This window comes from Caloenas nicobarica, chromosome 7 (genome assembly GCF_036013445.1).
Source record: "Caloenas nicobarica isolate bCalNic1 chromosome 7, bCalNic1.hap1, whole genome shotgun sequence".
NCBI classification, from domain to species: Eukaryota; Metazoa; Chordata; class Aves; order Columbiformes; family Columbidae; genus Caloenas; species Caloenas nicobarica.
In genome coordinates this window covers 13,522,595-13,536,814 of record NC_088251.1, presented here as the reverse complement: position 1 = coordinate 13,536,814, position 14,220 = coordinate 13,522,595, and the positions used below count along the sequence as shown (strand labels likewise).

The 14,220-nt window shown below is 42.6% G+C and overlaps 1 protein-coding gene across 2 annotated transcripts in view; it reads right to left on the bottom strand.

The window, feature by feature from the left end:
- Positions 1-454: 454 nt before the first annotated feature.
- The window catches only part of SH3PXD2A (SH3 and PX domains 2A), a 269,229-nt gene continuing 255,463 nt past the window's right edge, over positions 455-14,220 (bottom strand). For both annotated transcript variants that reach the window (XM_065639536.1, XM_065639537.1), the window contains one exon: positions 455-14,160. In XM_065639536.1, the coding sequence (XP_065495608.1) occupies positions 12,265-14,160 (1,896 nt within the window). In that variant the 3' untranslated portion in view covers positions 455-12,264. The remainder of the gene's footprint in view (positions 14,161-14,220) is intronic.

Here is a 14,220-nt window from a genome sequence, read left to right as displayed (position 1 = left end):
GTTCAAGTAGCGCCTGGCTCTGCAGCCTGCACACCGGGGTGTTGAGGGCTCACGCCAACTTGCAGAGCAACCCGTTCATCGCAGAACCAAAGGGCCACTCATGTAAAAGGATGCTTCTCTTCATATTTTATATCTGATGCCACATCCCTCTCCAAAAGACACCTTGACAGAGTAGTTTAAACCTTAAGATCTTGCTCAACACAGACAAAAGGTCTTCATGTTTGAGGGCAGAGGTAAGCAGTCCATAAAACTTTGTGGATTAGAAAAGAGACAAAATACAGCATACAATAACAACTCAGGGCCAGGGGATGAGAGAAGCCCCTTTATCCATTTAAGCCTAAGATGAAATTTGCAGTTGCATGTACACATAAGATGTAAATTATTCTGAGAAAGCTAAATTCAGTGGTTTGACAAACACTTGAAAAAAAATTAAAATAAACCAACTGGATCACAATTAAAAAGGTCAAAAATTTATTTTTCCTTAGGGCATAAGAGGCAGTGTAAACAAAATACAAACAAAAAAACCCAAAAAACAAGTCAATTCTTACAGTCTGCAAGCATTTGAAGATAGAGTACCCTTTTCCCACCTCCCCCCAGAACACTGCAAGCCTGCTCAAATGTTAACAAGCAACAATTCTGGACCCTGAAGGTCCAGTGAGTTTTGCCATGTCCCAAGCTGGGACTAAATCTCTCTTGTAAGAAGGACACTGCATCTGTTTTATCAAACACTTAAAAAAAAAAAGTCCAACAAAATATAAATATTACAGACAAAGATCAGATTTAGCACCACCTTTGGTCCAAGCAATCAATGAACTGGGAGATGACAGGTACAGTCTGTTCAGCATGTCCCTTCTGCCTGAGTCTTTAAAAACGTTAGAGGTTCACATTGCAAGAACTTGTAATAACTCTGAGAAAACAGCCCTCAAACTCTGGCAGTCCCTCGCAACCTGCCCTGGTCCTGCGCACAGGGAGAGGAGAGTATCGTTAGCATCATCACTTTGCAGCAGCGCACACCCCAGCCAGCATCTCTCCAAGCACTCGGCAGAGCTGAGCTCAGTCCCGTGGGACATGGCAAACACTGTGCCAAGGGCCTGATCCCACTTTGGCCCGGCTGAGCTCTGACTTTGGGCACGGCTGAAGAACAGGAATGGCAGTGACAGTCCCAGCTTTCCCTCTCCAATAGCCCTTGCACCCTCCAAAGCACAGCAGACTGTGGCACTTGTGACTGTCAGGGTGTGCGGTGGCAGATTCCTGGAAGGAGCTGAGGTTGCCTAAATGCAAGTTATTTCAGCATATCTGGCACACGCAAATCAGGAACTCTTATTGAGCATAATTTACTCCAGGCCCTTTTTAGGCTCATCTTTTCCAATACACGCACGCCTGTCACAGATGCCTGGCTAGGAATGTTTGCGGAGAGGTGTCTATACCCAGCTGCTGTGCCACAGCACTGGTGTGGGCCAGGATACAGTCACAAGGCTCTGTGATAATCCTAAGGAAAAAATTAAGTTCATAAAGCACCTGACAATATTTTACATTTATTGCAACTCCCTCCTCTACAAGTGTCCAGAACATCAATTTGTCTTTTCTTTTACTCCTGTAGTTTTTGAGCAGTCTTAATTAACCAATATTAACTGCTATTCAATTCCAAGATACCAGCAGCTCTAATAAATGCCTGAAGAGAAATACCAAGATCTACTTTTAGGCACAGCAATCTGAAGTTTTTTGCTCTGCATCTTCACATGAACAATTGCCTGAGACAAATCTGTATTTCTCACTTCCCACTGAATGACCCATGCAGAGTTTTCACCTTTATAGGCACAGACATTGTTAAAATCCCTCAAACAAATATTTGGTTTTAACTTCAGTGCTTTAGAATGTGCTGCTCTAGGGAAAATCCCCAAACCTCAATTGCTTTACATTGTTTTGCAGTTCTCCAAGCAAGCACTTGGGCATGGCACGTGGCTGTTGGGCAGTCAAGGAGAACAGGGCAGCCCCGTATGAGCCGGCCCTGTCCCACACAGGGATATCTGGTGACATTCAACCCTCCCTTTACTGCACTTGGCCTGGGACATAACCACAAGGACTGAAAATAGTTCTGAACGGGGCACTAAAGTAAAGTTTGCAAGTATGGATTAGAGGGAAGAGATGCTTTGCACAACTGTTTTCCCCCACCACTGACAAATCTAGAGCAATGAAAACATCATGCTGTGATTTCATAAATGCTCACTGGGACAGAAATGCAATTCTGTTGTCCTAGTCCAGAACCAGGCCCACAGTACCATATGTATGAACTAAATCATCACAGATCCCATGTGATCTGTGCTAAAGCTTGAGGGACATTTCTACAGGATCATTTGGCAAAAAGGAAAGCTGTTTTCTACTCATAATGCATCTTCTGTGTTGGACCACAGAGAAGTTACTTGTCTTTGTTAACTAGTACTCCAATGTGAATCAAATCTACCATGTTTACACGCAGACTCAGGGATCAGTCACAAGAATATCTTCTGTTTTGCGTCAGTTCAGACAGATTGAAGCATCTGACCCCTCAATTAACAATAACTCTTGCCATCAATGGCAACAGGTACTGTTAAGCGCAAAAAATGTAATTTTTCTGAGTTTCAATTTTACTGGGATGACTCAGAAAGGCAAAATTTTGTATCATGCACATGATTTCCTTTTCTAGGAAAGGATCTCAGACTCAAGCACATCTGGACCCTTGCAGGAGCTGTTCACTGTACAAACAGTTTTATCCAACTGGTCACCATCATTCATTAAACAAAAATTGGACAATGCATGAGGCTGCAGTTAGTATTTATGTCTCTAGTTCACATTTGCTACAGAAACATTAAGGAGTGATGCCACGAATGTCAAAACACCTGTCAGCTCTGAAAGAATCAATACTTGTTCAAAAGCTCTAACATCTGCACGATGAACAATATTCACTCCACTCCCTTCAGAGGAGCTGGATCAGAGGCCACAAGAAAATATGGTCCAAAGCTGTTATCACAAAAAAGGGTTTCCCCAGACTCATTTTCTTCCTCTCTTGGCTTACTTGCAACCCAAAACAAACTGAATGGACTCCTGCCCATAAACTCTCTTAAAAGGAAAAATGAAAAACACCAAAACAAAACAACAAAAAAAACCCCAAAAAAACAAAACAAAAAACCAAACCTCTCAGTTATTCCTTCTCATACTGCAAAAGAAACCACGCCAACTTCTAGACCCTTTCCCAAACAGAACAGACAGAATGGTTCCCATGTTAAAAAGGAAACAAACAAACAAAGACAAAAAAAGTGTCGCCAACTTGACCACACACACTAAGACCAGCCACACGTTTCTCTATCTCTGGTCACCGACATACTCTCCCAAGCTCCCACCGGGTATGAACATTCCCACCACCTAACCACTAGAAAATGGAGTGCTACCCCAACACACAAATGACAACAGCATCTAATATTCAAGGTCACATTAAGAACATCAGCCACCTGGGAAACCCACTGCAAAACCTCAATTAGGGAAGGCCTAGATTGATTTTTTTTTTTTTTTGGTCAAATACAAATTTGGGACAGCAAACCCCATAGGAGTTTCCCTTCCTGACACATGCAATTGCTCTGCTAATACAGGGGAACACAACTGCTCAGATTTCAGTCCTCATTCAACAACAGGTTTAGGTTCCCAATAACTGACTACTCACCATTTACAGATACAATTTGGGCTAATTAACAGCTCTGAAAACAGCCACAGACGTACGTGTCCAGCTCAGCTGCTTTCTACACCCACCCTGAGCTATCTGCATCTGAACTTTAGCCTGAGCGACAATCAATCAAACTGCTGGCAAGACTTGAAATTCAATATTGAGTCTTAACTGAGGAGGCTCATCTGCTTGATTCTCCCCAAACATCGCAGGCAGAGTAACAAGCACTGCTGTCTGCAATTAAATCTGCAATAAAGGCACTGATGTAATGTGAAGTTAGCCAGACAGCAGAAATGCACCTACGCTGTACAATATTGACCCCACAATACTCAGTTTGGACCCTCAGTACAAAAAAGTCATTGTAATGCTACACTCACTTTGCTTTTGCAATACTCCAGGTTTGAACTCACCATGAGTAATGAGCAAGACCTTTCAGCAAGCCTATTCAGTGTGCTGCAGAAAAAAATCCTCCTAGAGAGACTGGAAACAATTATAGCTTCCCCCCTCCACCCGAAAATCCAAGGCAGGAAATAGTTAAGTCAGCAATTCACTGAAATATTTCATTTTTTGAAGTTCTATTTTTAATTCTTTTTTTATTTGTTCCAGTTCACTAATTGTTACAGGCTAAGTTCCAGTGACTGCACTATTCTCTTCTGTCCTGCTTCTAGGGGACAGAAACAAACTGAGTCTGGATGCTCAGGGAGACCCAGAGTCAGAACAGAATTTGGTGATCCCCCAGTCTAAACCACAAGGGTGATGATGGGATTTTATTTATCTATTACTACTTCCCTGGTGACCCAGAAGCAGTTCAAGAACAAGCTCTCAAACCACAAAAGAACTGTTTGCACAGAGAAAGCTGCCACGTTGCTTAAATTTCAGACATCAAATACAGAGTCACTAACACAGCTTTGAAGGGGAATATCTGAAGAAGTATGAAATATTTATTTTAATATTAAATGTTATATTTTTAAAAATATCCCACAGTGCCAAGAGATTCTCCCTCCCCTCTGTTTTTCTTCTCTACCAAGAAAGACTGGTACCATTGTAACCGAATAACCAAGCATCAGGGAAAGATCTCTAAACCCAAGACTTTCCCAGAAGTGCCAGTAGCATTGGGGTGTTTTGCAGAGGGGCAATATGGGCAGTCTGGAACAAGCCAATCTTGCCCACTCCATCAGCCGAACCCCAGTGTATGCAAACTCCCAGACACACCAACCACCTCAAGTACATCAAAAACCTAACCCATGTTTGTCTTCCTTTGGTGGGTCATTGGCCTCAGGATACAGATTGTCTTAGTATATCACAGAATGAACAAACTCAACTTTTCTCAAAGATAAAAAACCCTAACACAGAGCAGTGATGTATTAAAACCATCTATACAGAGAAAGCACCTGCAGTGTCAGACCAAATAATTTATGGCCTCATTAGAAACATATTTTTCCTCATATTTTGTCTATTCCTCCCCTGCCAATATAGTTACCCCTCATTTATTTCCAAATTATCATCAAAATTCCGATTATTTCAATTCAGTAACAAACAGGAGTCTCAACTCAGGACAACAGTGGCTTATGCTGACAAGAACAGGTCTGTAAAATGCCAGTGTGAAGCTTTAAACCAAATTAATTAAAAAAACCAAAACACACACACGAAATTGCACTCTCCAACTAGAATCAACACTACCTTGATGCAAGAACAAATTAAGAACATGGTTGATGGGACCAGCCCAGCCCTGACATTATAAAATGGGAGAAACTAATTTGTTCTGCCTACACCAGTCAGGTCTGCACGTGGTGCAGTGACTTTGACCTCAGGGATCGCTGTGGAGCCTTAACCCTGATGTGAGGGCACCCACAAAAAAAGATCTTGCTCCACCCTTGGCAATGCAGGCACACCCCACAAAACTGACACCCCGAAGCAGAGTTATAGGTGACTTTCTACAGACATCTGTGCTTTGCTCTGAGTTAGGTCTAAGACAGAGAAGGAAAAACAGCAACAGCAACCTACATCCCAACCCAAAGTCAACTGACTGCGGGCTTCTGGATCCAGCCCTACATACAGTACTTTATGTGAAAATTACAGACACACAACAGACATGACCACTGAGCAGCACAGAGGGAGAGAAAGAGAAATACAAGCACTGGGCAGAGCTAGCAGAGGCCAAGCAGTTCAAGTGTGCAGACACTTTCTCCATGCATTGCTGCATTGGTGGTCCCTGCTTCTACCAAGCAACTAAAAGCAAATGAAAATAAAATAACTTACACAAACATTTGCTCTCAGATCATCATACCGGTACTGTTGGCAGCTATTGAACACTGCATTTATACATAGCACTTTGCTACATAGCTAAATAGCATCTGAAGCTGCCAGAGAAGGAACCACTAGTGATGGGAATCCATTGGCAAATAGCAGCAAAGCTCCAGTTGGTTTTAAAAAGCTGTAAGGCCTGCAGGGAAGTGGATCACAGCACGGCAGCACCGAGGCTCAGCAGCGCTGTGCATCCTTCGGAGGTGTAGGAACCAGATGCACGGCACTTGCTTTTGCTGAGAATGGTCCATGCCAAGTGCACACAAGGTACTTTGCTCCACTGCAGGTCTTCTGTCAGTGTAACTCTACTGATGCTCATGGACTTCTTGCCAATTTAAATAAGAGCACATGAAAGAATTAAGTTGGTTCCTCAAAACAGGTTCATTTGTAAAGTATTAGAGGTTTTCCAAAGTAATGTAATTGATGCTATTTCAGTACAGCTGCAGAATTCTGTTTTTCTGTTTGAATGCAAAGGTCTCTGGTAATATTAAGGCTGACAACTTTAGAATAACAGGACAAAAGTTAAGCAGAAAGCTGAGGTACACCCTCTCTCCAGGGACACGAACTAGAGCCACAGGGGACATGCTTCCCAGAGCTCGGAGAATCAAACGTTCTGGTTTTCACATTTCTCTTGCATCTTAGAAAAACAGCCCAGTTTTTCCATGGTAGTAGATTTTGCTGCTACCTGGAAAGTCACATTATTTTGGACAAATGGAAGTTCTCCTTCCATTCAAATTTAAGACAAATCCTCTTTTGCAGAGCAAAGTTTCTGCCCAGCTTTATTCTGGACTGAAGAGATGAGCCTTTGCAAGCCAAGAAATGAAATCAATACCTTAATTGGCTGTGAAATTCTGCAGGTGAGAAATAACCCAGATAAAATGGGGACTTTTTTCTTAGGTTAACAATAAGAAAAAGAAATAAGAACTTTTAAAACTATTCCCATAGCTCTTGCAATAAATACAAGTAACAATACAGTATCAAAACTTGGGAGTGCACCAGCAAAATTATTTTCCCTTCTGAAGTGATCATCAGTTCTGAAGTATAACAGAGGACGTAATCAGCAGAGACATACCAGAAGACAGAAACGTGCATGGATGACATACAGAGTGTTTCAAGCATAGCTCAGAAGTCCTGTATCGATAAGGATGTGAATGCACATTCTACACATAATCCTGGCAACACACTGCATAATCCTTATACTTTCAGTAACAGGTGATGTTTTAATGAAAAGCAGCCATTGTCACCCCAAACTACCCCAGCTATCAGTCCCTACCTACCCAAGGGTCCTGTTTTCATCCAGCTGCCCCCTCCCTTGCATTTCCCCTTCCCCTAAGAGTGCATGAATAGAGAATTGCAAACATTTCACACTGCACGTTCCACTCCAAGTCCTGGATGAGGGGCCTGTTTATTCTATGAATATTGCACTTATCCACTCATTGGATTTGTTTTTTTCTCAAGAATGCAGAGTATTTGGGAAAAAAATAGAAAAAACTACTACAATACAACACAGGAAAATATGAGTTATTAACAAGCTAGCTATGAAGATCTAAAATTAAATAGTACTAGCTCTATTCTGTTAATACTAGTAATATGAAAATAATGAATGCTTTACCAAATTCCTTTGTTTTTCATATAAGATAAAAGCAGTAACTTTCTTTTTAACTGAGGAAAGCAATGAATATATATTACAATAAAATACGATTCATTAAGATCTGAAAGTGATGAAAACAATTATATAATGCCTTCGTCAAACTTTATAGCATCATAACAGGAGGAGTCTTTGGGGTGCATATCCACAAGGGCCAAGTCCATTTTTTTAGTTATACCCGTGCAGACATGAAATTCTGCTTTTAAGAGTCTAGCCGTGAGCCAATTTAAATCCTTCATTATTTTGTATTTGCTATTACTGTACACATCAATTCAAAAGCTTCCTGTTGACATCCCAGTTAAGTATCCCCACATGCGAGGGCCCATTGTATCTTTTATCTTGAAAAGTTCGGCTTGTAAAGAACTGGTACGTATGGCAACACCCACCCATTGCAAGGCATGAGGGCTAAAACAACAGGAATTGCCTCCCATGGGCAAAGGTTGCTAACAAAAACGTACTATTCTTGCTGTTACAAGAAAGTGTTTTGAAAGGGGAGACAAAGGAAACCAGCAATTAAACTTTTCAGGCATTATATAAACCTCAATAACGAACTCAGAAGTGCTCATTATTATTAAAGTTGCAGTATACAGCAAGACACAATTTTCACATTCTTAAATTTTGTTCTCTGGCATTGGAATTTGGATTTTCTGTTGGTCCAAATTCAAGACTTCGGAAAGCATGGACAGTGAGTGAGAGCAACGTGGTGACAGCAGCCGCCTCTTCCCCCGGAGGAGGGCCCCCTTCAGCTGCAAATGGCTTTGCCCAAGCCTCGCAGAGCTCTTCCTCTTAACAGTCTGGTTCAAGAATAAACCAGAAAAAGAGAAATTTAAACAGTACTATTGATTTCTGCATTGAGTGTTCACTGAGGTGTATGTTACATTTAAATATTGCTCTTGATCCAGTGTCAGTTCTGACAAATTTAGTAAGTAAAGCTTAAGGCGACATTAACATTTTAGAAAATAGCTAACACACTTCTAGCACTACGCTGTTCTCCGAGGCACCCTGCCGGATTTTCCTGCCATGCAGTTGGCTTTTCTGATTTAGCTTAAGGCCTTTCACTCTGTTTCACAGCTAACAGTAGAAAGGGCTTGCTGTTTCACCTGTCACTGGAGCTGACCAAAACTAGCTGCTCGCCAATGGAATAAAATAATTCTTTTCCTAATGTCTCTCAGTTGAGAGAATCAAAAAAAAGATTAGTGAGAGATGCTGTGAAAACAGTAAGATGAGAGGGGAAAAAACTGCATCGGGGGGTTATTTGCTTTAAAAGTGCCCTTTTAAACACAATCAATCAGAACAGTCACCAAGTAAAGGGAAGCCCAGACCAAAGTTCTCCCACCAGGCGGGAAGCCCGGTGTGCCAGGCAGTGGCCCACATTCATTTCTAGCATCAAGTAGTTCATTCACACCCCATCCTTTGTGCTGGTGCTGATGGAGTAAAGGGAGGCCATGAGTGTGGCTTTGCAGCCCATCTATAGGCTCTGGCCTCTTCTCAGGGGGGCCACAAAGCCTTTGAGATGGGATAAAGGAGCAACTGAGGCATGGGCCTGGGCTGCTGCTTGAGAAAACCCTCGCTCTGTGTCATCCCCTGCACTGCCTGGAGCTTGCAAGGTGGAAAAGGAGCTGCAGGACAGACTAACGTCTGTTACAGAGCTGGGCTGTGTTTCCCAGGCAGATCCTAAAGCTCTCACACCAGCCTGAGCCTCGCAGCAATCCCACATCACCAGGGACCAGCCTCATGCCAGGCACATGGCACCCAGGCACCGGTGACCACCTGCCAGAAGTGGCTTTGCCACCCCAAACCCTGCAAGGACTCCTGCAGTTCAGAGGTGCTCTGGGCTCGGCTTTGCTGGGTGCCAAATCTGATTATTTCTAGTAGCCCAGGCTCTCCTGTCTGCATGCTGCTTTCCTCATGTCATGCCACACCGTACTCAGAGAATTCAGTGGCTCAATGCAGAAGATCTGGGAGCTGTGCTTTTACATCCCCCCAAAGAGATGACCCAGTGGGAATGTCTTTAAACAAAACTTTAGAATATTTTAAATAATAAGTTAATTCTTAATAAATATGTGCTTCAAGAAAATGATAATTATATACTGCACCTTTAAATAATGCACTTAAGTTCTCTGCATTGGCTTCCATTTTGGATTCTTTTATTGTTAAAGTGCATTAATTCAAAATAATGAACCACTTCCGCATCATTATTGTTAAAATAAATCATAACAACATTAATACGAGTCACTAAGTCACTACTATTAGTACTGCAATCTAGCAGATAACTCTATGTATTGCTCTATTTAATACTGTCCAGCAGAAGAATATAATACTTTTATTATAATCTTGCAACAGCTTCAGCAGTCTTTTATGGCTGCTACCATATTAGTACAACTAAAAATGGGGAGAAGTATGAGAGACAGGGCCACAATGCCTCAGAAACACATCCAGTAAGATGTAGCTAACTGGATATCTATATATATTATATGGTAAGACATTAAGGTACAAAGAGGACCCTGTACACTGTGATACGAGCTGTTGAGCAGATACTCCTCCTTCTCCTGCCACCACAATTTAAACGGATCCCAACCAAACACCCTCCCTCCCCATTTGGATGCAGAGAGCTGCTCGAACCACAGCACTGTTTGTAGCCAGTTGTGGCACCTGGATGTTGTTTTGGCTAACAAAAGGACATCAGTCTGGTTAGCTGTAGGCAACTCTCAATACTACCATGGAAATTAATAAAAACCCCAAACCACCAAGAAAACAAAAAATAAAGACAAGAACAACGTATAAATTGTGTAATTTTTTTTTGGCAGAGAAACATCCCCAGTAACACACGATGTTATTGTGGTCTTTTACTCAGCCCCTTGATCCCAGCTCTTTTAAAAGTCTTTAGAACCTTTGCCTTCCAAGCCAAATCAGTGTGAAACTTGGGTGGATAAAAGGGCATGTATCATTTTGTGTAAACCAGTAGTGAAATGGTCTGCCCCGTCCCCCTTAAAACAGATTTACAATGCTGCCTATTACTTAAAAGAACTAGATATTGATCTTGAGTGATTAACAAGGCCATTTAAAAAAAAAAAAAAAAAGGTATGACTTCCTCAAGTACAGTAGGGATTTAGCCAATGATGTTTACAGTACAAGAGTCGGTTGCCTCACAAATAACTCCATATTCCTAGCCTTTACCAATGGATGCTTCTGCCACTTCCCACCACTATACTCCCGCCATGTGTCACGTTTCAAAGCATGAGTTAAGAAAGGCAAACAGAAACAGAACTAGAAGAGGCAGCTTCCTGGTTAGATGCACTGTAGACCTAATTGCTTTAATATTAAGTCTCTGAGCCTGGGAAGCCCAGGCACACTTTCCTGTACAAATGTACTTTTTGGATTCAAGTGGGAACAGAAACTCCTCAGCTCCTACTTCACTTCTAAGTCTCTTCTGGTAAAAGAAGACAAAAAAATAAAGTAAACCCAGAATGCACAGAAAAGACAAACACAAAACACAGAAAACAATTCCCCAAAAATATACAAATGAAGCACGTGCAGACTGAGTTTGATGGCTTTTTTCCCTCCCTCATTGTAAACACTGATGTTGCAGAAGGTTACAGCTATTTCTAATACCTTAGTGGGCCCTGCCAGCAGTCAGCACGCTTGGATTCAGACCAGATCACAAAACCAGAAGTAATACATTTGACAGCTTTGTCTTTAGTGTCTTAAGGGACTTTTGTACATTTTGATGCTATGACCAGCTCAGAAACCCAGCACTGGGAAGAGAATCAACTAGGAGCACCTGGCAGTGGTCAGGCACAGAATTAAATATGGAACCTACAAAGTAATCAATGTGCTTAAGCATGGGGTTTGTAGGTTTGTTTTTACAAGCACCAATAGGCATTGCTGCCCCAGAACACCTGAAATCCCAACTCAAAGAACAAGACAGAAAAAAAAGAAACAAAAAGCCCTCAACCAACACCACCTGATTGCCTTTTCCAATGAGTTAGCAGTAACAACAAACACAGCTGAAGTCAGAGACCAAATCTCTCCACAATGAAAAGGTTCCAACTCTGCACCAACCAACCATTGAGAACACTTAAAAAAAAAAAAGTGAACATCTCCAAAGGATTAGAGTCCCTCTGTGTTTCAGAAACTTCCATTCACTTCTCACTGTAAGTTGTGAAAACGCATCCAAAACTCTTGGGTATTCCACGTATGGACAAGAATGAGGAGAAAGGGAGCCAAGATTGTAAAACAGAGTTTGGCACAAAACTCCCCAAGTAGATGCATGTGTATATCTTTCTCTCTTACAAAAGGCACACATTGGGTTTCCTATCAATAACGGGAAAGATGGGATGTCATACCCTGTCACACACACAAGATTATTAACAACTTCACAAAAAGGCATTGGCTATGCTGCATTTTCCTCAAAGTTTCTTATGACATGATAACCCCACAAACCTCTCCAGAACATGGCAGATTTGTCCTCAGCATAGACTCCTTTGTCCCTTTGTACAAACTGGAGCACAGGGAAACGTGTTTTTTGTGTAGCAATTGTTTTTTGTTTTGTTTTGTTTTTTTCCACATGTACACAGCAGGAACAGTATAAATTAGGGAGGTTAAAGATATTGCAATATTAGTTCTTTTTCTCCAAGTAATTTGAGGGCACCCAGCCTTTGAACGGCTTCACACCACTCATGATCTGGCAGTACCACCAGCCATTTGGGTTCCTTTCGAGGACCTCCATGCACACACCTTCCTGAAACCCTGCAGTCTCCTCATCCCCTTCATAGTCTGCAATGGAAACATAGATGTCCTTGAGATTGTTGTGGATGAACTGGGATTTCTCAATGGGCTTTGGCCTGACTGTGGACACAGGAATCCCATTCCTCTGGGTAGAGAGGCTGGAAGTGGTCTCCGAGCCCTCTGTACCCGAACGCTCAGGCTGCTTTCCCTTCACGTCACCAGGCTGTGACCACGCGTTGCTGAAGGAGGAATTCCGACGGACGGCCCTAAGATGATCTGTAGCTGTTAAAGACTCATTTCTGCGCAAGGAGCATGACAGGTTATTATCCTTTGGTGGTGGAGACACAAACACTGACTGTGGCCGGACAGCCAGCTGCCTCACACCATTCCTCATTTTGACAGGCCCCGATGGTTTTGAAAAACCACCAGGAGGTTTGCTTGGGATGGGTGGTGTTGCACGTTTGCTCTCATTTATGGTGTTCAGAGCCTGAACCCTCTTCTCTATCTTTTCTAAACTGTTTGACTTGTTTTCATTTTTCCTGTTCCTGGCAAATGAGGCATCAGTCTCTGCTGATGGGGTTTCTCTCTGGTTATCAGGGAGAGCCAAATAATGGGAAGGAGCCCAGCCTTCCATGTCTCCGTATTTCAGGTACCACCATCCGCTGGCTTGTTTTTCCAGCACTTCCACTTCTACTCCTGCTGGGAAGCAAATTTCAGAATCCTGTACCTTTTGATATGAGTCAGTGGTCACATAGAAACATCTGGAATCATTTTCTTGCTCAGGTTTGGCTGGATGGCTAGAGCAGAAAATGCCACGGGAAGGAGCTGTAATGAGATCAGCCGAGCCCCTCCTAACAGGATCATCTTGGTTCTCAGAAGCTGTGTGTGGAGGGGTCTCAGACTCTTCACTTCTTGAACCTTTAAGTCCACCTCTGAGCTGCCCAATCGGCCTAAGCTGACGCCTTAAAGTGCTGATATCCATCTTTTCTTGGCTCTGAGACTCTGCCTTGTTCAGAAAGGGTTTGGGCCTAACAATTGGCTTTGCTCTAATGGAAGGACTCTGCCCAGGCTCTTTCTTCATGCCTGTTCTTGGCATGCTACGTAAGCCAACATCTGAAGCTGACCTTGGTTTTGTCTCCTCGCTCTTGGAATAGTGACATTTTCCAAGATCAGGCTGGATGTTTTTATCCATCTTGAGCTTCATGAGTGATGATTTAGGAGAGCTGGAACATGGAGAATTCCTTCGGATTAAGGAGAGGGAGGAGCTTTTCTGAGAATCAGAGTCTCCACTAGATTCCTTATTGGACAAAGCATCTTCCACATAACGCCTGAATCCTTCATTCTCATAGATGGTCTCTTCTTCGTGTGCAACATCTTCTGAAGACTCTCCTACTTTGAACTTTGCTTTCTGAAGTGATGACACAGGAGAGGGCTTCAGAGGCTGAAACAGTCGTTTTTCAGGAGTGCCCTCTTCACGATGACTTTCGCTCACTTCACACTCTGAGTCAAAGCCAAAAGCAGGCACATCATACTCAGGTTCTTCGTATTTCAGCTTGTGGGGAGAGTCCTGGCTATCTCCTGAAGAAACCGTTCCAGGAATTGCTCCTTCTTCAGAGTCTTTTGGTTTACTGGGAGGTGCTGGGGGAGGAACTTTTGGGCGGGTTAAAGTACTGGTTCTTCTGTTTAAATTCGGCTTCTTCCTCTTGTCAATATAAGAGGCTGGAGCCCATCCTTCCTTCTCTCCAATCTGCACATACCACCAGCCGCCAGAATTCTTTTCTATAACCTAGGAGATGACAAGAAACATGTTACTTAGACAAAAATCTCAACCAATTGCTTTCCACCC